Raw genomic sequence first — 23759 nt, 5'->3', positions numbered from 1 at the left:
AAATACCATTTGCTTGTTAGTGCTTGCTTTACTGTGCATGGAGTAACAGATGGGTGGGTGGGCGGCTTGGTTTTTTAGACACAATATTTTAGTAACCACAGAAAAGTATGTGAAAGTCATTTAACTTATTTCTTTGACTGTTTTTTTCTTGTCTTCTTCTCTTTTATATATATATATAAATATTCATATGGTATTGAGTTTTCTGGTTTCTAGTCTTACTGAGAAGAGCAGAACTCATGCTGTCTGGTGGGATGAGGTTACCTTTGTCATTGTGGTTTTCCTGCATCACTATGAGTACACACTGAACGCCTTTGACGTCAAACACTGTCAAAAGGATTTACACTGAGTCAGTATGTATTTTGAAAGGTGTACAACTTAGTATCTACTGACACGCCTGTACCCGGACACTGGAGGACAAATAGATGGTTCCTGGATTGCTTCATAAATCCACCTACTGGTTTGGCTACTGAACTGATATCCACAGTAAGTAAACAGCAGTGTTTGGGAGGGGGAAGTGAAGCCTAAAGAGAGTCTTCTCTCTCTTTGGTCCTCACCACCAGGTTCATCAGTCTGCTTCCTCCTCCACAGGAAGCTCCGTGGTGTGTAACCCCAGAGTGGAAATGCTATTTTAGTAAGCCTGCCTCATCGTGACATGTAGGAATATTTCTATCAGATCTGACCACATTGTTTTATAACAGGAACTGATTTTAATTTGAGACCCCTTGGGGTTTCCTTAAAAGTATAGCAATGATTCCAGACTTGAATAAACAAAATGTTGGAGTGGAAAAGAAACACATTTGGATGTTATGTAAAGAAGAGACTGTCTTTGTGTCTGATTTTAAGTGTGTCCTTTTCCTCTGATGTCCAGGAGAGTGGGGGGATGTGGTTCACCTCTCGGGTACACAATGTTAATATACTAGAGTAAATATTTAGCTTATTTCTTTTCAACTGTTAAATGATCCGATGTGCCAACTTAGTGTGAGATGGGGTGGAATATTGGATTAAATGACAATGAATATAACCTTTCTGTTCAACAACTTTCATCACAAGAGAGCAATGGCTTATTTGGGGGATTTTAAAGTGGCTGGATCCTGAACACATTAGCAGCCAAAGACAAATTTACTGCTGGCATAGAGATGAAAACTTTAGAAGAGACAGCCCACATGCAAGAAAATAAAAGAGCAGTGAAGTCACTGAGATGAAAAGCATGAACAGAAACGTGGCACATACTGCCCTCTGCAGACTGTGGATTGCCTTGTCACTGCTCTCAATGGCAGTATATACTGTGTGAATCACATACTGCAAGGAATGTATAGAGAACAAACAATATGAAATGTTTTTAGATCCCAGAAAGCACTGAACCGATTTACACTCAACAAAGAGTAACTGTTATTGTGACAAATTGCAAGGAACAGAGACAGTTCAATGGAAAACCTGAATAAATGAGTGCAGAAACATAATGATTGCAGATTCTTTAATACAGTTTCAAGAGGGTCAATGAATAGTTTAATGAGTTTGAAATGTATGTAAACAGCTAAGAGCACGAACAAGAGATTCTGTTGCCCTGGTATTAGACAGTGCTCCACCATCATTAACCACAGACTTGTAGAATCTGTAACAAGGAGCACTGGAGCTGTTCTGGAGGCTTCTGGTGGAGCACACAGACACCATTTCTGCTCTTTTCCCTCCTAGTTGTCATTTACGATGCATTGCTTTCACTGTTCTGGGCATTTTGTGCCTTTATTAGATAGCCACTCGTAGAAAGATAACAGAAAATGAGGGCAGAGTTGATAGGGAATGACATGTAATAAAGGCACCTTAACCCCAAGGGCACCCTTACTTTCACTATTCTGAACTGGAAATTACTTTCTTTTTTTTTTATTAGGCGGCTGCTCTTGCTGCTGGTTCGAGGACCTCATAAAATGTATTTTAATACAGCCGAAGTGACAGCTATACAAAAACACCAGCAGCATTTGACAGGGATTTTTCCAATCTTCTGACAAGCAAACAGAAACTGCCTGCTAGACATACACTCACCGCCCACTTCATTAGGTACACCTGTGCAATCTAATGCAATCCAGTACAACAACTCTGCCATAACATCTACAAGCTTCATTAGGCTCAGTTTTTGGTGGCATTGTTGGGAATGTGTACATTTAACAATTTAATACTAAAGTTACTATTTTTCTTGTGCTTTTATTTACATAAATGAGGGGAAACACCTCTTAATATAATGCAGTCCAGTACAACACTATTACTATGACATTGATGCTACAACTTATAATTGAATTAATGTTTCTGCGGCAGTGCAAAAAGAACATTTACATTACAAGCATCATAAAAGTAGATTTTATGGCTTTAACAGTTATATTGGATATTGGATTGTATTAGATTGTACAGGTGTACCTAATAAAGTGGCCCCTGAGAGTATGGTAAGTTATTTGTTATTGGGTTGAACCGGGTTTACACCAGAGATTGCAGAAGGAGTTTGTAGCTTGTTGTCTTCAGCAGTAGTTCTCGAACTGTGCAACATGTAAATTACAAGATGGATATATTTTTGTCTGGGAAGGAAAGAACAGGTGCTGCTCAGAGCAAATATGTCAGTCAAATCCAAAATATGACAAACGTCTATGTCGCTCCTGGGTTCACTGTCAGTGCACTGGGGAAGCCTTGTGTCTTCTGTGTCAAAACCTCTCCTGTGTTCTTGGTAATATTTCAATAAGACTCAGGCTGGCTTATTTTGTTACTTTTCCCTCAGATTGTAAATGAGAAGCCAAATTCACCCAAAAACCAACCACATGCTGTCATTGTTGGTCTTTCACAATGCAGTGCACAATTGAGAAACCTAAAAGATGACGTTTGGTTACTGCTGCACATCCAGTTTTCTCCCAGTCAGCAAAAATAACTGATAACTCAAGGTTGAACTCAATCACATCTTTGTATTTCTATTTTTCAACTTTATGACACCATTTTAAACTCATAGGACAATCATTTTCAGGCAAGATAAAAAGACAGAAAACAGGACAAAAATCTAAGTTCAACACAGATTTGTATTTTATTTAAAATTATCATTGTAGAAGTGCACAGCACTGACTGAAATCCTCTGTGTACAAAGAGCAACAATTTTCTCTGCAAAGAAACTGACATCTAGAGGAGTATATTCTTTTAGTTTTACCAATGACACAAATCAAAAAGCAAAAAAAAAAGAAAAAAAAGAATTCGAGGTACAGAACACTAACACAAACTGTGCTCTCTTATCTCAACCAAAGTCCCTTTTTGTAAGCGCCCTTAACTTAGCATCGAAACAGTCATAAAGGCTACAGGCACGAGGTATTTGTACGTTCAATACTTCGGAGGTAATCTGGCTCAAATAAATACAAGACTTTTGGTCTGCAGCTAAACTATACAGTAACACTAGTGGGTACAGAGGTGCAAGCTCTGCTTCTAGCCACCTCACAGCAACATTCATACTTGATATCTCAAACAAAACAAAAAATTCCTAATGCAGGCTCTCCACAGAAAATTACAGCAGAGTATGCATATTGCACATTACGTACACCTTATTGTCAAAGTGCTGTATTAATCTCATCAAGTCTCTTTAAATTAAAAACACTCTTTTTTTCAGTGTATTTTGTTATGTTCAAGAGAAACAGATCACATCTCTTATCTCTTACTGCCCAAAAAAAGACAAAATCCTGAAAATCCATCATCTGTCAAAGCACGGAGCAGCACAGGTGTAGTGCATGCTGACTTGGTAAGCCCTGTTGGGAATATTAGACTTTGGATCCAGTGAGGTAGTTATGGCCTGGGTGTTGCCATGCTGGGGGCCATTAGGAGCCTGCAGGTTGGTGGTGGAGTGGCTGAGGTAGGAGGCAGGCCTGTGGTTAGAGGCCAGGCCGGGCTGCGGAGCCTGCTGGGGATACGGCATGCTGGGCCGGTGCAGGTACTGGGCCACAGTGGCTGTCTGGCCTGAACCGTGGTACATCGACTGGCCCTGCTGCTGCTGCTGCTGACCAGGCTGCTGGCACTTCAGCTTGTTGGCCTCTTTAACGTCACTGTCATGTGCACTAGAAAAAAAAAAAACGAACAAAGAGTTGTTGATTAGCGTGTCTAGTTGAATGTGTAGCCTGAAATGTATAAGCTACTGCCTGCTTGTAATGCGTGTCAGCGTGCGTGAGTTGAGTTGTCAGTATCCATCTGAATCACTGTCACCAAGATGTGTTCCTTGGCGACTATAGTCATTTTTATTAACTGTCACGAGCACGTACGCAAGTCAGCGCCATCAGAGCTATAGACAAATACACACATGAGTAGTTTCTCGGCACATGGGACCAGGTTCTCCCATGTGTAGCCTGTCAGACGCTGCAGTCGGGGCGGCCATGTCGGGGACAGGTGGAGGATGAGGCGGGAGGTGGCCGCACACGCCGCAGCCACCAGTGAGGGTGCAAAACACAAAAACACATGATCTGAGGGAGGAAAGAAAACGGCATCAAAAAACTAAAGCGAAAAACTATAAGATACTGTTATGCATACACACGTGTGAAAACAATCAGACTACTAGAAAATAGACAAAAAGGTGCAGTAACTTTAGTCTGCTTTGGTAATCTATACCTAAAGCTAAAATAATTCCTCACAGTATGCAGGGAGATACGAGTGGTTAAACCCATGTTGTTTGTGTATATTCTTCAATTTTGGGAACTGAGGCCCATCTGTTGGACTAAAAGGTCCAGATACCTTATGAAATGCAACTTACCTTGCAAGGAAACCTCCAGGAAGTAATCAGCATACTTGGCCATGTATAGTTTGGTCTTATCCAGGCAGGTCATAGGCCAGCCATCATGGAGGTCTCCCTCGTTGACGGCAATAGACAGGTAGTATTCAATGAAATGAGCGGCTGTAGGGAGGTACAGGTTCCACTGGAAGGTCTCCAGCAGGAGCAGCTCCATGTGAAGTAAACCCTGTTTGGTCAGGACCAGGTTCATGGAGCTCATGCAGCCCAGGCTGTTCAGTGTCTCCAGCTTTGGCACCCGGTCCTCCCTTTCCTCAAATTTACCTGCAACGAGGAGCAAAACATCACACCATCACACCGTGCAGAGGCCAAAATTGGTCACGTGTTGAGAGTGAGAGGTTGGTTTAACACTTACTGGCCAAAAGGAGACACGAGAGAGAGACCATGTGAAGCTGCTGCACCGTGACATCATAGCGGTCCATGAAGAGGTCCAGCAGGTAGACGGCCAGGTGTCTGGCTGCAGGACACAGCCTGAAGCGGTTGCTGACGATGGCTATGAGGTCTGCAAAGTATCGCCTCAAGTTGAGCTGAGGGGACTGGCCTTTGTAGGAGGGCAACTTGAGCTCCTGTTAGACCACATGTTGTGTTTGAGATCTCAGAGCGGTTGGTTGGGGAAGTTATAAACTGATCACAGATATGCTGATATCGGCTGGTAAATAAGATACTGCAGTGCAGAAATACCAAAATGTGTTTGACATAATTGAGGAACAGTGTCTCCACCAGAGAGAGCAAAGACTAACTGCAAAATATCTTACTTTCTCATTACATATCATGGGCTCAATTCATTAAAAAAAAAAATCTAATAAATAATAAAGATGACCAACAGATCATCAGATTTTTAATAGGTTTAATTGGTGTCACATGCAAAAACACATATCCAATGTAGTGCTGCAGCAATTAGTCGATTAGTTGTCAACTATTCAATTGATCGTCAACTATTACATTAATTGATTAGATTTTTTTTTAAGAAAAATGTCCATATTCTTTGATTTTAGTTTCCCAAATGTGAATATTTTCTGGTTTCTTTTGTCCTCTGAATATCTTTGGATTGTGGACAAAAACGAGACATTTGAGGACTTTAGGAAACAGGGGATGGCAAATGTGAATACAAAAATAAAAGCATTAAACAAATAGAGGATGTTCTGCATAAAAGTGAAGCATGGCACAGTTAGAAACACTAATAACCAACATATTTCCATGGATGTTCCTGTCTGTTTTTGCAGGCGTCACAAACCTTATGTCGCACTCACTTTGTACCGTAGCGCCTGGTAGATGTCTGCAGCCAGTTGTCCTTTCCACCATTGGTCCTCTAGCTCCATTTAACACACTGAAACCTCTGAAAGGCACAAAAACTCGTGAAAGGCCAATCAATCAACTCATACTTTGTGCTGAAAGTGGGGGACACAGTATCCGATGATGCACACTGACACTTAGAAACCCGCTGTATGTGTATGTGTATGTGTAAGTGGGTCGTTCAGGGTATTTGAACTAAACTAGGAAATAAAAAAGTTTGTGTTCACGGTTCAGAAAGTGGACACTCACCCAATGAGCACATGTAGTGGAAATTAGGGGCAGTTTCACTGAAGTAAACTTCAATTCAAACTAGCCGGACACGCTCACACTCATTGTTGTAGTCAGTGAGGATTTTCGGGCTCAGCACGAGTTCAGCAAACGCTACTGCTGCCTTCACGTGCTACCGGAAACACCAGCGTCAAAGCTGGGAGAGCGTGAACAGTCGACGGAAATGAAGACGTGAAAGCCGCAAAGGTTGTGAAATAACTGGTGAAAATCACAAAAGTGGGAGAAAAACACTTTTTTTTTGCAACAACCCTACATCATTTATCACATCTTATTATGTTCTGATCTTGTCTATTCCACTGAAGTACAAACGCATTCATACACAGTTGATTCATTGTTGAAATAACCTTTTAAGTTTTGGTAGAATTAAATTTTTACCAGAAATATTAAGTCCGAATTTCTACTGAGGTGAGGAAAAAAGTTTCCGATTAGCACTTGAAAGCATCACCTTCATTGGCTTTTAGTGCACACAGGACGCAGCCAATTACAAGTAAGTATAGTAACTGCCAACATCCAATCACTGGCCTGATGAACCCATACCCAATGTTAGGGAATTATGACTCTATATAAAATGGAAAACATGAAATAATAATGAACAGATTATTATTGATTCAATAATATCCAATATTAGTTCAATTTAATGCATGAAAAGCAGCCAAAGTGGAGAAAAACATGTCTGCATACAGGCCCGAGTTATTTCCAGAGAATCTTACTGAATAGATTTCGAGATAAATAAGAACTGGCACCACAAAGCAAAACTGATATACTGATGTTAGAAATGGCAAATGATTTGTCACTTTCACATTTACTTACAATTCATCAGGTTTACTCCCACATGGCCTCCCTAGAATTTCCATTCATGATATATTTTATGGAAACAGGTCAAAAGAAGAAACAGCATTCTGACACTGCAGTTTACTTTTTTAAAATATGCTATGTCAACTTGATTTGGGGCTTTTGAAGCTACGTGGAAATAAAATCTGTCCATCTAACATTCTCTTTCATTTAATTTCAAGTCACAGTACAGTCACAGACATTTACCCAAAGCTAAATAACACTTGAAATGAAATTAATATCTTATTTGAACGTAAATAAAGCCACTCTAATAAATATCTGGAGTTTTAAATAATAGACAAAGTTTTTATGTGTTAGGCAGTAGATTTTTGTTTTGATCATTTACTACAGTATATATCACATTCAGAGAAACCCATCTGTTGCTTTAGTGTAAGCATGCATATGTGTCTGGGTGCACTTGTGAGAGCCATGTAGAGCTATAGGGTTATAAGAAGTGAAATCACATTTTGTTTTTGGCAGATTTGCTATAATTTGCTATACTTACATCTGTTATCCTCTTCCTCTATATGCCCAGGGTCAGTCTGGTAGTTTATTTCTGTGGTACAAATTACAAAATGGGTCAGTTTGCCCCAGCACCACAGCACAAGTCAATCTGACCCAAATAGGTTAAAGCAACATCGATGTTACTATGGCTTCGCTGTCTTTCAGTAGCAAAGGAATTAATCTAATGCACTATATGGCCCAGCTGCTTTTGTGTGTGTGTGTGGGGGTTCTTCTGGACGGGGCAGCTGAGGTGGGCAGTTATGGAGAGGTTGCAGGAACCCTGCTGAGCTGGAGGAAGTGGTAGCTGATGAGCTGGAGCTGGAATGTCAAGGGGATGGCGTCAGGACTGTCCCCTTTGTCTTTCAAAACGAAAGCAGAAGTCATTCAGTTCTTTGGCCAGGTGTTAATGGAGGTGGGCGGGCAGGCGGGCAGGGGGGAGGCTTTAGGTTTGTAGTTGGTGTCTGTATCTGTGTGAGCCCCTTCCAGACGGAACCAGAGTCAATGGCTGAGAACTGGTGTTGGCGGTTCTCACAGAATATGTTGTTTATTTTCTCTCACCTCCTTGTTAAACCATGATGATTGTATATAACATCAAAGACCTCATCACGAATGGCTATTCAGGCAGCACTGGAGAGTTTGGCTGGGGCTATAGTGGGATGAGCCGACAGTACAGATAAGTAAGTAAGTAAAGATATATAGAAGGTAAAACTAGTGTGTCCACCTTCAAAAGGTGTATTAATGGAGCCAGTATGATATAAAAGTGTCCTAGTCAGTAATTTATTGGCAGGAAATGTATCTTCTAACAGATTATTCACAAATTTCCTCCTGTAAACAACTGGCATAAATAATTAATTGAATACGTAACTTTGGAATCTAAAATGTGTTATCTGCTAATCAAATATCATCATTATTTCAGCAGCTATACTGTGCTGGAAGTTACATTCATTGTATTTCTTTACATGTTCTGGGGGGAGAAGACGTCATAGTGGTTCCATTTTGTTCTTAAATAATAAAAGAGCAGTCCAGAGATTACGGGTGCGATGCGGGGGGTGAGTCTTTAAGAGGATTGGTAATACTAGCTCCTCTGTGATAGAAGCTGTTGAGGGTGGTGGGTAGTCTTGTTCTTAAAGGACTGCAACTGTCTCCCAGAGGAAACAAATGGTGTCCTAGGTGGAGGGAGCTGGTGGCTGTCCTTTCTTCCTCCTGGTGTCATGCAGGGCCTCGGTGGAGGGCAGCTGACAGCCATTGACCTGTGAACAACCCACCGCTGCTCTTTCTCCAAACAGCCAGACAAAGAAACACCAAAGTAGGGGATGTAAGCGTCAGTTATTGATATTTCACTGGCAGTGTGCATGCTCAGTGTTTGCAGAAATAAGATCCTGTTTGGCGGCTATTCACATCTGAAATATGTTTAGTGTCGCCAGAGGTCTTGAATGACTCACCTGGTTTCTAAATCTGAACCATTGATTTCTTGTTTTTTTTGCTGAACTTCAGACATTCCTTGCTAACACAAATGCTCATCTTTACCTTATCTGAGTTTAGGAAGGGCTCTGTTCCAAATCGCTGGCAGCACAAAGGTCACTCTGCATGCCCATATAGACTGAGTCACATAAGATTTAATGAGTGTATGTGCAGTAATTAGAAAGTTAATGTCAAAGCGTAAGGCCAGTGTAAGCAGTAAAGTAGAAATAGTAAGTTGGTTCAACACATAAAAATCCGTAAAAACAAATATAATTATTATTATTATATAACTACATATTAAAATTACTTGCTACATGTCTCTAAAACAACAGTTATGTAAGTTTATAAATATCTAAATATATATCTATATTCTTTACAAATTCATCCTCAAGAGTCTCATTAAAGATCACTAAAAGGTCACTAGTGTAAATTAATCCGCAGTCTCGCAATAAAGTGTCCCACATTTACTGAACTGAGGCCCAGTGGGCTGTTATTGAACTGTGGGGAATATCCCTTCATTGTGTGTTAATGTGATTTGTGAACTGCTGGCCAGACCCAAAGGGTACCGAGCTTCTACCAGAAGTAACCCACAGCCTCACTCCCTAAGTGTTCTGCAAATTAATAATGGCCACTGCATTATCTACCGCACCTCTGTTGGAATAACAACAAGGTGCGTAGCTGAATAAGCACAAACCAGCGGACCCCCCCAAACTGAGCACAAAGAGAGAAAAATTACTCAATTGAAAATATATTTTTCATTTTAAAATCACTCAGTTTGTATGTGATTATATTCTTCTTGCTCCCTTGTTGAACCTATTCAAGTTTATCTGTTCATTGTCACAATATTTAAGAATGATTGCATAATACAACTTTTTGTTTAATCTCTAGACAATATGAATAATACACTGATTAGATATGAGTTGTCTGTTGATTGTTCTGCACATTTACACATTGCAGTTCATTTTAATGGTTTAATGCACAGGAGCCTTTAACCCTGAGATACCCACAAGACCTCATGTATACTTTTTTGTCATATCTCACAGCTGCTTTATTCTATCATTCAAGATTTTCATGACTTTGTCAATTCATTTGTTTCTCATAAAGTCCTATCACTGATTTTAATTTCCTTTAATTTGTGCTTTTTAAAAATACAAATGTGTTCCTGGGGGAACCCCTGTCACAAGCACCCAATTCCACTTATACAGTTTTAACAGATGTAATTATTTATTGAGTTCGTGTTTGAGTTCATTTGTGCCCTGGGTCCCGATTTAAAGTATAACACACTATCAGGGGGGGTAAGGGCACTCACACAGATTTTCTCATGTGCTCTATTTTCATTTTTACCCAATCTGCAAATGTAACTGTAGCTTACCTAAAATAATAAAAATCTGCTTTTAGATTACATTAATTACATAACTTATAATGCTTTTAGATCAATAAATTAACATTTTGCTATGATGGTTACAGTATTATATACTTGAGGGGTCCCCAGTAATCCTTATATGTTAAATATGTTGGTGAGATAAAGGTTATTTACCACCAAAATACTTTTTTTCGTTATTTTCATAGTTCACCTGTGTTGAAGTGGGCACACAGTCCTGATATCTGGGGGGTTATTTGTAAAACTGTGGCACAATATTTCAGCCTTCCTTGCACTCTGAATATCCAGCATGGTGCTTGTGGGTGCACTTTTTACTTAAAACAATGCATTTGACGGATGTAGCTCCCAGTTTTTGTCAGTATTGGTGCAGACGAGCTTTAATGCGCAAAGAGGTTTATTAATGCTCATCTGAAACGCTATTTCACACCATTCTGGGCGTCGTTTTACAGCATGCAGACAGAATGAACTCTCCATTCCTGCACTGAGCGCAGTGTTTGCATTGAAACAGCCTTGGTGTTTGTGTGCAGCTGCAGGCCCGGGACAGGACGGCTCTCTGTTGGAGGCACCAGGCTAAAGGCTAAAGGCTAAAGCAGCTCAGAGACTGTAATCCCCGTATGAAACCATCATGGCTGCCACTCGCTGAGCTGTCAAGCTCTCCACAAAAGAAAAGGTAAAAACTGAGACTACTACACACACAACTACAGCTTTATGGTTCGCCTGTACCACCCGGTGGCTTTCTCTGCAGTAATAACTCGATGCAATGTTTAAAAACTGCTCTGTTGCAACTTTGTCGTCACGTTTTTTATTCTTCAAGTTATTTCGTCTTTGTAAGCTTTGCTGTCGCGTCACGTTAATTCACTCAAACGCTGTTTCACCAAAACGTTTTAACAGTTAGCTCACATGCTAAATGATAATGTGTGTTTCCACCCGAAAGGAAAAGGGCTCTAAGGGTTTCACACTGGGATAGTTTTTTATTAACTTCTCTGTTCCCAAGGCGGTCGTTGCTCGGTACAAAAGCAAGCCTCTCATCACTTTGTTGTGGTCTCAACTCAAACTGCACAATGGCCGCACGATTCACCGATTAATCTGCCACTAAGAAGAGATTCCTGAAGCTGCTGTAGTCTTTTTTTTATTGGTGCAGTTGTTAGTTTTGGCAGGTTTTGAATTGCACCTCCCACCGTAGCGCACGGACTTGTGTTTTAAGCAGGCGGTGAAGTTCCTAACTATTGTGTGAGCAGGTGAGTTTTAAGTGCATTTTCCTGCAGCTGATGCTTGATAAGAGTTAAAGTTTTGAACCTGATGAGTGTGATGAATGAATATCCATGCAGAGGCATTCTGAACCACAGCCAGCAACAGGTGGACTTTGTTAAAATAACACGCAGAGCAGGGCTGAATGCAGCTTCTCTTTATGGGTTTACTGTGAAATTATGAACCAGCAGTCTGAACACACAGCACACAGTGGTTCTTTTGATTTCATAACTAATGCAAATACATTTCAGAAAGCACTCTTGGGTTTGGAAGCTGTATTATTTATTTATTTATTTATTTATTGACTCTTTCCTGCACTTTCAGAAACCTTTTTAAACCATGGATTCTGTGGATATTGGCGCAGTTACCTCTACGGGAGGTAATAAACGGCGTGTCAACAAGAAGAATAGAGATTGGCACAAACGGCTCCACCTCAGGAAGACTGCCGTTCAGCCCCCAACTATGCAAAGTGAAGATAAGCGTGGACCAAAGAAGATAACAGAGGAGTGGGAGCAAAGCGCAGTGTGGCCTTCATCAAAGAAGCCCCCCCAGGAAGCACAGCAGAGGACAAATGACAGCGGAAATACACTCAGGTTCACATGCTCTCAATGTATGGACAACTTGGAATATGTTCACAGAGACTTGGTGAGACACTTTGAGGAAAAGCACAGAGGGAGCCCACCAGTCTTTTCCTGTCATATGTGCACTTTCAGTACACATGAGTTCTCCTACCTTCAGGTTCATCTTTTAAGCCACAAAGACACTTTTTCTAGTTGCAGCGTTTGTAATGACAATGTTCAACGCACATGGCCTGAATTCAGTGCACACCTGACTATGTGTCACTGCCAAAATGGCAAATATTCATGTGAAATGTGTCCAAAGTTCTCCACAGGCGACATTAGAGTATTTTTAGGGCACATGTATGCACATAATCTGGGCCTGGACGAAGCCAGTGATGAGCCCAAAACAACCACTCAAGCTTTGCGTTGTCAGCACTGTGGCTACGAGGCATCTCACAAATTATTGATTACTAAGCACATTAAAGCCGCCCATGTTTGCCAGAACGGTAATCAGAGGAAGAAGAAAAAGAAGGAGGTTCATTCCATAGCGATGAAACCGAGCGACCCAATCCCAAAAATTAAGCCTCGATTAACAAGAAGTGCAGTTAGGGAAATGTGCTGGCTGACACAGGACTGTCTTTCTCTGCCAGGGAGAGAATTCCTGGATAAATACTGCCATCTGTCAGATCCACAGACAACACTAGAGGAGACTCAACAGTTTTTGATGAAATCTGTTGCTGGGGAAACCGGTGACCAGAAATGGACCAAGGCTCTTAAAACTGTTTTGACAAATGTCCCTCAAGATATGAATCTTCACCCGAAGTCTGAGAATGGAATAATGTCGAACTCGTCAGATCTTACTGTGTTGACGGTCAAGAACAAGATAACGGTGGCTCAGAACGGTGCTACTTATCCCAAAAAGTTGAAAATGATGACCTCGTCAGATAAGGAAACAGTTTCCCCTGAAAGTGCTGCTGATGATGCTCATTGTGTAGTTGACCAAAATGGATGTCAGTCAAATTTGAACGATCATACGCCTTGTCCACAGACTGAAACCAAACTCACCAATGATGTCTCGATGCCAGCCCAGAGTGAGCCATCTGAGTGCGCTCAAATGCAGGAAAACCGTGAAAATCAGGAATTACAGACTGATCAGAAAGTCGAGGAACATGGTCAAAGAAATGAGGAGCCTATGCATGAGGATGGGGTTAAACTCTCCAGTGAGCTGAAGTTGACAAATGATAGTGAAGAGCCGACATCCGTTCATAAAGTTGTACCAAAAAATAAGAGACGCAATCGAAGACGAAAAAGAAAGGCCAGATCTAAAAGAGTGAATAAAATATCAGCAGGATTGGCCTTAAAGATAGTTTTGAAGAAGAATCCAGTGAAGGAGAAGCAGTGGGTGTCACAAAGCTCTGTGTCTCCATCAGGAGGAGGTCCGACGGATGATGGACTGCCGATCCCTCGTACAACATTGGAGGAGACGGCGCTGATTCTTCAAAATGAAATGAACCAGCAGAAATGGACAAAAGCTTCCAAGCCCGACCCGCACGACCCCTCTGAAGCCATCACTTCAATTCTTCGATCGAAGCCAAGAGAAGAACTAACCCCCAGTTGTGCTGCAAAGCCAATGGGTTCTAAGAATATAGAAGGAAACTCGGCTGTCACGCTCGAAGGCTCGCTGTCAACGCATCAAGAAATGCAAGACGAGGTAGAGAAATCACTGCAATTCCTGGAAACCAAAGCTGATGTGAGCGGTTCAGCTGGTAGGGCAGGCCAGTCGAATTTGAGGGATGCAGCCGTGACTGAAGTAGAGGTGGTGTGCCCCGAGAGCGCACGGCTCCAAACATCAGGCAGTGGCAGGGGCCACTATGTGTTGGACAATAAGATGAGTACAGCCTCTGATGGAGTGACTCCTCGTAGCAGTTACACCAAGTCTTCCCCTGCTTCCCAACGTGTTATTACACCACAGGGTAAGATGGCAAATTATAGTTTCTGCATAGACGATAATGGTTAATCATTTAGTATGCAGTGGCTTTTTCTTGACCTACATTTTATTGTTCAGTTTACATTTTACAACCAATTGCAAACCTGTCTGTTTTGAAACAAGCATTTTCACCTTTTGTCTTGCAGATGAGATAAACTCTGAAGATGTAAGCCTTGCCCTCTCTTTAGAGCAGAGTGTCGAGGGGATGAGAGAAGTGCCTGCAGACTCCTGCCCAGATCTTCTCAGCAACACCAACCTGCCTGCAGGGAAAGCCATCCAACAGGAGCCATCACCAGCCTCTGGGCACCAGTGGCAGCTGGTCCCAAAAAACCGGGAGAGGACCCTAAAGTTAGTAGCCATAAATCCATCTCAGTTGGTAAAGCGTCCAGCGGGAGACCAGCCCGTTGTGGTGCTAAATCATCCAGACGCGGACATCCCCGAGGTCGCCAGGATCATGGAGGTCGTGAACAGATACAGAGGGGAGGTGCAGAAGGTCGTACTGTCATGGAGGACCGTGAACGCGCTCTCAGCTATGAACAGCAAGCTCCCTAAGACGGATGACCCGACAGATGCCCGACCCGATTCTGCCAGGCATGGTAAAAACTCTGTACAGGAGAGGTTCATGTTGAAATTGAAACTTCGTAGGTTGAGCAGGAAAAAGTACGAAGTGGTCGGCGTGGCCTCTCCCAGCAGGGATGCCGCCGCGACCAAGTTCCGCTGCTGGTTTTGCGGCAGGGTCTTTGCAAGTCAAGAAACGTGGATGGTCCATCGGCAGCGACATCTGATGGAGTGGAAAAGGCCAAACTGTGAAAACTCTTAAATGTCGCACACACTGGATGATAAACAGCCTGGAAAAAGATGACTTTGCAATACAACAAAACAATAATGGAAACGCTGATAGCCAGCCTCCTCATTTTTTTTAAAAGTCTTAATTATGATTGGTTGTTTTTGAGGAGAATCACATGATTATCTCGCTTCCTGGAGGGTTTACATTCTCAGGGTAATTTAAACATTTACCTGTTGTCTCTCTCCCAGTTTGACTAGCTACAAACTCTTATGTAGGTTATTTGCCACAAGGACGTGGTCTGGATCATTTAGTTCTTTGTATTGTTTGTACTTTGTCTACGCAATAGCTTTATTTAAGGTGATTTAAGTACACTGTCGTATGGAATCTTTTTATAGAACACTGTAATATGTATATTTGCCATAACACCTGAATTTTATGAATCAATTATGTACGGGTAGGCTATACAGCGTGGTAGCTATCATATTTATGTTTCTGGAATGGGACGCAGAGACCCACAAGTTACTCAGATATACCAAAACTGTGTGTTTAAAAAAAAAAAAAAAGAGACAATAAGCTGTTTTATTCAACATTTATTTATGACTTTTAGGTTTAGCCTTTATATGCTTTTCTTTATGCTTCTTTGGGTCATTGGAAGAATCGGTGCATTTATCATTTTTTTTTGTATAATAAACTCCAAATGATGTTCAAATATAGTATTATCTGTAAGAGGTATATTTTTATGCTTTCACTCAGTGGAAGCAGATTTCCCTAAAGACACGATTGATTTAAAATAGTCAAGCCTGTGTTTTGTGGCGTCGATGAAATACTAGCAAAATGACTTCTTTTTAAATTTAGATTGAAGAGGCCTAGATGATATGGTCATGTATTTTTTTCCCAATGAGTTTCCTCTCTTTTGACTTGAAATGATAATCTTTTAATTGCACTATGAAAGGAGGATTTATATTTCCTGTTACCTCACCTTATCAGGCCTAAGCCTTTGACAATCTCAACCAGTGTCCTCCTGTGGCTAAACATTTCCTTATGCAGCCATGGTCCCTCAGTATTCTCAGCAAGGGAACTGTGGCTCCTCTGTGTGTGTGTGTGTCATGACCATTGGAACAGAAATGCACCTGTCCCGTGTGCTGATGTTGTGCATGTATTTCTGTTTCTGTGAGCGCACACCTCAGTGTCAGTAACTGTGTGTATATATATATATATATATACATATATATATACTTTTTCAATTTAGATAAGAGATGTATAATTTGTATATAGTCCAGAATAGAGGTATGTAAAAAATATGACCTGAAGAACTTTTTCAACCAAGTTGGCCTAAGGAATTTTTGTTATGCCAAACAAAGCAAATGTGCATGAGTATGATAGCATTACTTGTTGACCACAAAATAAACGAACCAGTTCGTCCGTTCCTGGTGGCATTGTTTGATGACTAAAGATGTATGCAACACAGGAAGTCTTTTATTAAAACAAAATATACAACCTTGTATTTTTGGCTCCCCAATGTATTGCTGTCATCAACAAATTATTTGTTTACGTGCTTTCTATAGCTACAGTAACACTGTCTCGTCCTTTGCATTTATTTTAATACACTGTCTAAGCATTTAAAAAAACAACAACATTTTAATAAAACGAGTTAAAAAGTCATCTGAGTCAGTGCTACTTAAACTCTGCATGGCCAGCAATGCAGAAAAGTGCAGCACACGATCCTGTTGACAGGACCTCAAATTAACAATGAGGGAGGAGGAAAGCATCAGATAATGAGTTCTGTAAACGGCAGTCTGACAGTAAACACGGTGGGTTTGGATGCACACATCCAATCACTTGGCTGTTTGCCATCAGCGAGGGTCATCTACGGCTTAACGGGGTAGCACAGTTTGGTGGCGTCCTTGGTGTTGCTCTGGCTGTCAATCAGCACCAGTGGATTCCTCTGATGGTTCTCGATGATGTGGGAGACGCTGCTGAAATACTGGGAAAGAACAAGGATGATGAGTTAAACTAGAAGTTAGAATGAAAAGTCGAAATATCCTCAATATCACCAAATTAGGTTCACGAGCTGAACATTTTACTAATCTTGCACAAACAGGATGCAACATATTCCAAAAATTGAGTTGAGATGATTATTAATGATTAATAAGTCAAACAGAGCATTGCACTTTCTGTTTCAGCCAACCTGGTTAGTAGCAATTCAATTGGAGAATAGTTTTTTGTATATTAAGTTTGAATAATGAATAATTTCCTTCTCAGTCTTCAGTATTACTACAATCAGTGTTCCATGACATATAATACAACCCTAATTTTCTTTGTATCTTGATTATTTCTATTTTACTTTGCTATTTTATGTGTCTTTTGTTTTTCTTATCTGCTGTGTTGTAGCTGGAACTGCTGTAACAAGTGAATTTCCCCAGTGTGGGATCAATAAAATCTTATCTTACATTTCTGAACAAAATAAAATTGAAAAGTGTTTTTTGTAGGCCACAGTGACAGTCAAACACTTTGAGTCTTCCACTGTACCTCCTCTCCTTTCTTCTCTCTGCCCAGAGCGTACTGCTGTGTTGTTGGTATATAGCGAATTGGGATGTTGTACACTCTGCCGTTGTAGAACACCACTAACGTGTAGGGCTGCTGCGTGTCCTGACCGGAGCTCTGCCTCACCATAAACGCCCCATCCTGAAAACACAAAGCACTCACAGTCAAACCCAGCAGGGGGTTATGGGATATAATCCACATGCTGCTCGTTTGGATGACTGTGCTCTCACTTTATTTGAGCGAATCAAGACATCATCAGCAGTCTTGCGGTCACATGCACTGGCATACCATGGTTTCTTATAGACATCTGCGTCCTGAAATAATAAGTAAATGTAGAATAGTTAAAAGTATTTTAAACCATCACTCTGCATATACTGTATGAATATAGTTAAGTCCTTCATTTCATATTAATTTTCACCTTATCTTGGTCTGTTGACCCATTTTCAGAAGAAACGCTTCCTCTGTCTCCTGCTTCTGGGACAAAAGACACACACATTATAATAATTTAGTTTTGTTTGATAATGTGGGATAATGCTTTTGAATTTGAGTTTTTAAAGCACAAAATATGTGTGCCTATGGGTGTTAACCTGCTCTGAGACACAAGCAGGGGTTGTACTTACTGAGGGAGGTAAACTGTGGGAGAGGAATTCTGCAAGACAGACCACAAACAGAGCCAACCACAGTAAATACACAGCACAAAGCTGCGATTAAAGGCAATTTTCCTCAGTTGAGAAGCGTTAAAAATGCGTGTGCTTGGTATAAATATAATGCATAGTGTAAAACTGCATGTTGCATTTCTTACTTTGGCCGTTTCAAGTCCAGCGTAAAAGCTTTTGGTAGAGGCTTCTGCTCAGTTTGTATCACAGGCAGCGTTCGGCCTGTGGAGATCCAGACGGATGGTAATTCAAGCTTTTTAGTAATAAGTAGTCAAATTGACCATGTAAATCGTTTTATACTGTACATCTTTAATCTGCTACATTCCCATTTACTTACATTTAATTATCATGATCAGTGTACATCCATAAACACTCTTATGTATGGCCAGCATTTGTATGTATGTCATTAAGATAAGATTGACTTTGCTGATCACTGGTAATAAGTCACTAAAATGTGCACATTGTTGCCATCACATGTAGAATTAATTTAAACCCAGTGAGTAAATGAAACATGCACAGGCTACATTTCATTACAGGTTTTTACTGTGTTTCAGGGAAAAACGTCACTCATAAAACTGATTTCTCAATCTGGTGTGACTAATAATGTGTACATATGGTAGAATCTGAATTAATGTAAGCACTTACTTTCAAATTCCCTAGGTTTTAAATCCGGCCTCTGCAAAAGAGTCATATTTAATGATTTATAGCATATATAACCAAATACACTTTTAATTTTTACAGACATCAGCTGATCACATTAAAACACAGTAACACAGTTAAACCATGATGATTGAATGTGTTATTTCGAACTGTGATTTTCTTACCGGCTTTACAGGTGGTTTCGGTGACCTCCTAAGAAAGAAAAAAAGAGATGATCAGACAATCCGTTATTCCCTTTTAAAAGCTTAAACAGCTTACAGTATATATAATTAGGTAAGTGGTGCTTACTCTCTGGGCAAAGGTTTGGGTAGGCGTAGGGGAGGACCCTCTACAGGTTTATCATGGGAACCTAGAGGAGCACACAATGCAGTGATAAGTGATCTGTTCGGTATTATAACTGTTGTCAGCTTTAATAAACAGTCATAGGTTTCTATTGTTCATTTACTGTAGGGAAATCCATTTTTCCTCTTACCCCTGGTCATCCTCTAGATGGTGCAACATGCTAGAATGATTCATGGTAGCTTTCTTAATAAAAATACTTATTGTTTGATTTAATACTCACTATCATCTGGATCACAAACTTCATATTCATCGTTGCCTGTGGGCTCCGGAACCTGGAAAATCACAATACCAATATGTCAGTGTCCTCATGTGCAGCATACATTAAATCTCTGCAAAACACTACATTTAAATTACATCATACACATCTGTCATCACTTACAGTAGTAGGAGATCTCCTTATATTTATTCTGAGGAAGAAAAATAAGTCATTATTAGTGAAGTAATATGAAAGTATGTAATATAAACAATGTAATAATGTCATAACAGAGTTGCATTTAATTAAGTTTCAGTAATGACACATCTCTCAGGCCTCTGAATGACATGTCAGTGCTACCTGGGGCTGGGTTTCGGTGGTAAAGAATGCGACTGCTTTGTGGGGATTGGAAATGGTCTGCAAGGTAGATGCAAGGAGTAAGTCAGTCTCGGACTGTAGTCAAAATGATTTCTAAAATATTTTATATTCATACAATTACATGAGTGAACCAAGTCGATACAGTCTCACACTGACCTGCGTGCTGGAAGAGATAATGACTGCTCCTGTAAAGAGGCCATAAAAAGGAACCGCAATGAATTCCACATATAAATGTAATGTATAAACAATACATGTAATTGCTGTTACATAGAGAGCCTACCTCTTTGTCAGGAATTTCATAAAGGTCTGAAAAATAATCAAAGCCAAAATTAAGCACATAGTTGAACCACAAAAGCCTCATTCTGGTGCTGGATCGCATTGTTTTCGTGACAAGAGTACTTGCCCTTGGGCATTTTTCTGTGTTTGGACTAACTGCTTTTCTCTCATTGTATTGTACCAACAAAGACGTCACATGCATTATCCTATGAGCTGTTCATTCAATAATATAATAGACAGAATGGAGGCCTCCTTTTCCTGTGTTAAGCCATGCTAGCAGCGTGGCTCTAAGAATGGTTATTAGTTAGTCAACCACTTTGGTCCAGATTGGATGGGCGAATTGTCATGAAATTACGTAACATTTGTGGTCCCTAAAGGATAAATACCAAAAATGTTCACTTATCCAGTGAAATTCCTCAAGATCTACTTGTTGGATCAGCACAAAAGTTTGTACTGACATCATTCTTCCCTTTATTTGTCGTCCTTAGGATGACATTTAATAATGTCTTTACTTTTCATTTCAATTTGCCCAATACTTTGGTTTATAACTGTGCTTGGAGATACGAGACACGTTTGTTGTGTATCTTACCGGAAGATGGGTTCTCTGCGGGTTCTACGTAGTTATCATCATCGTTACTGTCTGGAGTGATGTAGTCCTCCTAAACAAAAACAAAGACAACATATTGTGTCAGCCATCCACACTCAACTGAAGGTATTTACCAACACAGAGGACATGGCGAAATTAACACAGTAATGTTTGTGGAAGTCTCAGGCCTGCAGCACAGTATGTGTGTGAGCTCAAGGTGGGGAAACAAAGTTGCTTTACTTCATCACTCCCTGTGTGGGTGGGTTCAGGGGGCAGTTGTTTGGAGGGTTTGCTTGGGCGGAGGGGCTTCCTGGGTGGCCGCTGGGGTCGGTTATGGCAGCTGTCTGGAAAGGAGAAGCAGAAACAGAAAGAGGACATATGCATTTGCATGAAGCATCATTCTGAAGCCATCTGCGTATTGTGGCCATGGCTCAACAGCGTCTACTGAGGGGTCTAAATGAATCAAATGCATCTTCAACAGAAAGAGAGAGATGACTGCAAAGGAGAAGTGACTAGAGATATAGAAACTGTGTGTGAAAATGAATCAAAGCTCATGTGAATTTTGAATTTCATCATGAGGGTAGCTAATTATGTTGCCATAAAAGTCAACACTCAGGCATTTATTGTGAAATATAATATGTTTAAAGCACGGATATAAATAGTTGTTTTTGTCAAGTGACTGTACCGACCGACATACTCCCCTCTTTGGAAGGAAGCAGAGGGAGTTGTGGTGAAGACTTTGTGGCTGGGAGGAGGCTCGTAGCTGTCATCTTGGTCCTCACGTGGATCATCGTATTGATCATTATCCTGGGAACAACATACTTGTAATGTTTCAAACAAATATCCGTAGTTTAAATAGCTTACAACTCACAATTTTCCCAACTTACATAATCAGTCTCAGACCCTTGATCGTCATCTGTGAACACAGAAATTGAAAAGGATTTCATTACAAATAAGGAAAAATTAGTCTGAAATGGGTCCTCAGTATGTGGAAGTAAACATTTGAATTGTGGATTTTTATTAAATGCTGCTGCTGCCCAAAAATATTAAATACCAGCATTTAATTCCTCCGAGCAGGTGTCAGAGCAGGTTTTCTAATTTTAGCTTCTCTGTTGAGGAACCAGTGGAGCGTGCCTCTCACCTCTTGAACAACTGCATCATCTCTCAACAAGTGGTTTTATCTCTGCTTCTATGATGCATTTTGAACAGAAGCTGCTGTCACTAAGCACAGCGTGTTTATCATAACAACACCTGGACAGGTCATTTTATTTTTGGTACTTTAAATATATTTTACTGATGACCTTTGTACCTTCTCTTTTCCTGTTGTGTACTGTGTTCACTGTGCAATTTAAACCATCAGTGTGTGCAAGCAATTTGTCATCATTAAAGATTCCTTCCAGACATAATACATATATACAGTCTGTTGGAACAATAATGTGTATCTGGTATGCTTTGGATATGCAATGTGGAAGTATAATTTCCACATTAAAACCCTTAAAGGTCCAGTGTGTAACATTTAGCAGGATCTCTTGACAGAAATGCAATATAATATTCATAATATATTATAAGAATAGTTGTGTTTTCTTTAATTTAAAATTAGATGTTTTTGTCTACAGAGGGAGCGGCTCGCCTTCCTTGTTGAGCTGTCATGTTTCTATGGTAGTGTAGACCGGAGAAATCCAACACTGGCTCTAGATAGGGCCTTTCACACTTTCCGCAAATTTGGAAGCCACTGTAGCCGCTATATGCCACCTTGTTCATTACATGTAAACGCCCCTATCTAGAGCCAGTGTTTGGTTTGTTTCTTCTGGGCTATTGTAGAAAGTATTTTCCATTTCTGGGGCATGTACTCCTTCTACCTCATTAAAAACTCCAGAATATTTGAATATGAATGTTTTGTTTATTTCTAAAGTTTTCCTGCTGGACACAAGATGTCTCCTACTTCACTGTAAAGTCCATTCTCAGTGGATGTGCACTGGTGGCTTCAAGTTTCTACATCACACTGTACAAGTTGATTAAGATTACTGGACAGGTTATTCAGTTATGAAGACTGGGTGCTATTATATCTTCTTGCACTGCTACTTTTTTCAAGTTTGTCTAAACAAGCAGTCACAGTCTGCCATATGCACACTAAAGAAATCACTGTAATAACACCTCTTGTCAAATGAATGGTCCTATAGGTCTCTAAAAGTAGTGCAGGGAGCCAGAGCTTTGTTCCAAGCTCCTCTCCTGTGGAACCAGCTTCCAGTTGTTGGTTCTGGAAGGCAGACACACTCTCCAATTTAACAGTAGGATTAAGCGTTGCCTCTTTGATAAGTTATTAGGTTAGGGCTGATGATCCGTAACCATTGCATACTGGGTGATTTTCCCATGGTGCACTGAGCTCCCTTTTCTCCTCTCTCTTTTCGTATGCCATTCCATGTTCCCATTAGATGCATGGTTATAACTTACTCTTCCCGGAGTTCTTGTGTTTCGATCTGCGCAGGTTCTCATGGATCCTGGTGGGAGCCTCCCGCCTTCCTGCTTGACTGCCATTGCTAATTCAATGATATTTATTGTCGTTTTACTATTAGTTATTTTAATGTTTTTGTTGCTGCAGTTACGTGGTTGTGTGTGCCTTTGTCCGCTCTCACTTGTTTCCCGCATCGCTTGCTGCGTGTCGTCATCGTCATCATTTTCATGTTCATTATTGTATGTTAGTTGTTGCGCCTGGTGTTGTCTGGTCTGTCTCTCTCTCTGTCTTGCTCTCTTCTCTCACCCCACTGGTCAAGCAGATGACACCCACTAGAGCTGAAGGGTCTGTGCTAATTTCTGCTTTGTAACGAGTTTTCCTTGCCCGCCGTCGCAAGGCTTGCTCAGTGGTGGTATGTTGGGTCTCTGTAATGTTAAAAGGAGTTCGGTCTAGACCTGCTCTATTTGAAAGTGTCCTGGAGATTTGGCTGTTATAAGAGAATTTGGCGCTGTATAACCAAATAAAATTTGAATTGAATTGAAA

At 40.6% G+C, this 23759-nt stretch overlaps 3 protein-coding genes across 7 annotated transcripts in view; 1 reads left to right on the top strand and 2 right to left on the bottom strand.

Moving 5' to 3' along the window:
• Nucleotides 1–3034: 3034 nt before the first annotated feature.
• On the bottom strand, nucleotides 3035–6499 carry ccnj (cyclin J). 2 transcript variants are annotated; one of them, XM_035663689.1, is made up of 6 exons: nucleotides 6332–6499; nucleotides 6040–6125; nucleotides 5145–5355; nucleotides 4754–5053; nucleotides 4307–4466; nucleotides 3035–4067 (listed from the first exon to the last, which is right to left on the bottom strand). In XM_035663689.1, exons 2-6 carry the CDS (start codon nucleotides 6106–6108, stop codon nucleotides 3707–3709), a joined length of 1101 nt encoding a protein of 366 aa, XP_035519582.1. In that variant the 5' UTR covers nucleotides 6109–6125; nucleotides 6332–6499; the 3' UTR covers nucleotides 3035–3706. The 2 variants fall into 2 exon arrangements, with proteins under 2 accessions (XP_035519582.1, XP_035519583.1); XM_035663690.1 differs by lacking the exon at nucleotides 6332–6499 and having other exon boundaries at nucleotides 6024–6113.
• A 4585-nt stretch (nucleotides 6500–11084) lies between these two features.
• On the top strand, nucleotides 11085–15692 carry LOC118329740 (zinc finger protein 518A). Of its 2 annotated transcripts, none has more exons than XM_035664012.1 (3): nucleotides 11085–11217; nucleotides 12120–14328; nucleotides 14489–15692. In XM_035664012.1, exons 2-3 carry the CDS (start codon nucleotides 12135–12137, stop codon nucleotides 15160–15162), a joined length of 2868 nt encoding a protein of 955 aa, XP_035519905.1. In that variant the 5' UTR covers nucleotides 11085–11217; nucleotides 12120–12134; the 3' UTR covers nucleotides 15163–15692. The 2 variants fall into 2 exon arrangements, with proteins under 2 accessions (XP_035519905.1, XP_035519906.1); XM_035664013.1 differs by lacking the exon at nucleotides 11085–11217 and adding an exon at nucleotides 11541–11785.
• Nucleotides 15693–16549: 857 nt separating this feature from the next.
• blnk (B cell linker) overlaps nucleotides 16550–23759 on the bottom strand; it is a 21521-nt gene continuing 14311 nt past the window's right edge. For 2 of the 3 annotated variants that reach the window (XM_035664242.1, XM_035664245.1), the window contains 18 exons: nucleotides 21652–21680; nucleotides 21454–21571; nucleotides 21005–21108; nucleotides 20768–20837; nucleotides 20183–20208; nucleotides 20059–20087; nucleotides 19885–19941; nucleotides 19711–19738; nucleotides 19552–19603; nucleotides 19278–19338; nucleotides 19154–19181; nucleotides 18975–19005; nucleotides 18476–18551; nucleotides 18294–18322; nucleotides 18092–18147; nucleotides 17904–17987; nucleotides 17659–17814; nucleotides 16550–17113 (listed from right to left, as the gene is read on the bottom strand). In XM_035664242.1, the coding sequence (XP_035520135.1) occupies nucleotides 16997–17113; nucleotides 17659–17814; nucleotides 17904–17987; nucleotides 18092–18147; nucleotides 18294–18322; nucleotides 18476–18551; nucleotides 18975–19005; nucleotides 19154–19181; nucleotides 19278–19338; nucleotides 19552–19603; nucleotides 19711–19738; nucleotides 19885–19941; nucleotides 20059–20087; nucleotides 20183–20208; nucleotides 20768–20837; nucleotides 21005–21108; nucleotides 21454–21571; nucleotides 21652–21680 (1151 nt within the window). In that variant the 3' untranslated portion in view covers nucleotides 16550–16996. The remainder of the gene's footprint in view (nucleotides 17114–17658; nucleotides 17815–17903; nucleotides 17988–18091; nucleotides 18148–18293; nucleotides 18323–18475; nucleotides 18552–18974; nucleotides 19006–19153; nucleotides 19182–19277; nucleotides 19339–19551; nucleotides 19604–19710; nucleotides 19739–19884; nucleotides 19942–20058; nucleotides 20088–20182; nucleotides 20209–20767; nucleotides 20838–21004; nucleotides 21109–21453; nucleotides 21572–21651; nucleotides 21681–23759) is intronic. The other variant, XM_035664244.1, reaches the window with a different exon arrangement.

The sequence above is a fragment of the Morone saxatilis genome, unplaced genomic scaffold, assembly GCF_004916995.1.
Source record: "Morone saxatilis isolate NCDOM2014 unplaced genomic scaffold, NCSU_SB_2.0 Contig19, whole genome shotgun sequence".
NCBI lineage: Eukaryota > Metazoa > Chordata > Actinopteri > Moronidae > Morone > Morone saxatilis.
This window is presented reverse-complemented; position numbering and strand designations above follow the sequence as displayed.

Coding starts and splice junctions, on each gene's coding strand:
- ccnj (XM_035663689.1), bottom strand. CDS start 6,108: ATGGAGCTAGAGGACCAATGGTGGAAAGGACAACTGGCTGCAGACATC. Junction 5,356..6,039: donor ACCAGGCGCTACGGTACAAA/GTGAGTGCGACA, acceptor GTGGTCTAACAG/GAGCTCAAGTTGCCCTCCTA. Junction 5,054..5,144: donor CTCGTGTCTCCTTTTGGCCA/GTAAGTGTTAAA, acceptor TCCTCGTTGCAG/GTAAATTTGAGGAAAGGGAG.
- LOC118329740 (XM_035664012.1), top strand. CDS start 12,135: ATGGATTCTGTGGATATTGGCGCAGTTACCTCTACGGGAGGTAATAAA. Junction 14,329..14,488: donor ACGTGTTATTACACCACAGG/GTAAGATGGCAA, acceptor TTTGTCTTGCAG/ATGAGATAAACTCTGAAGAT.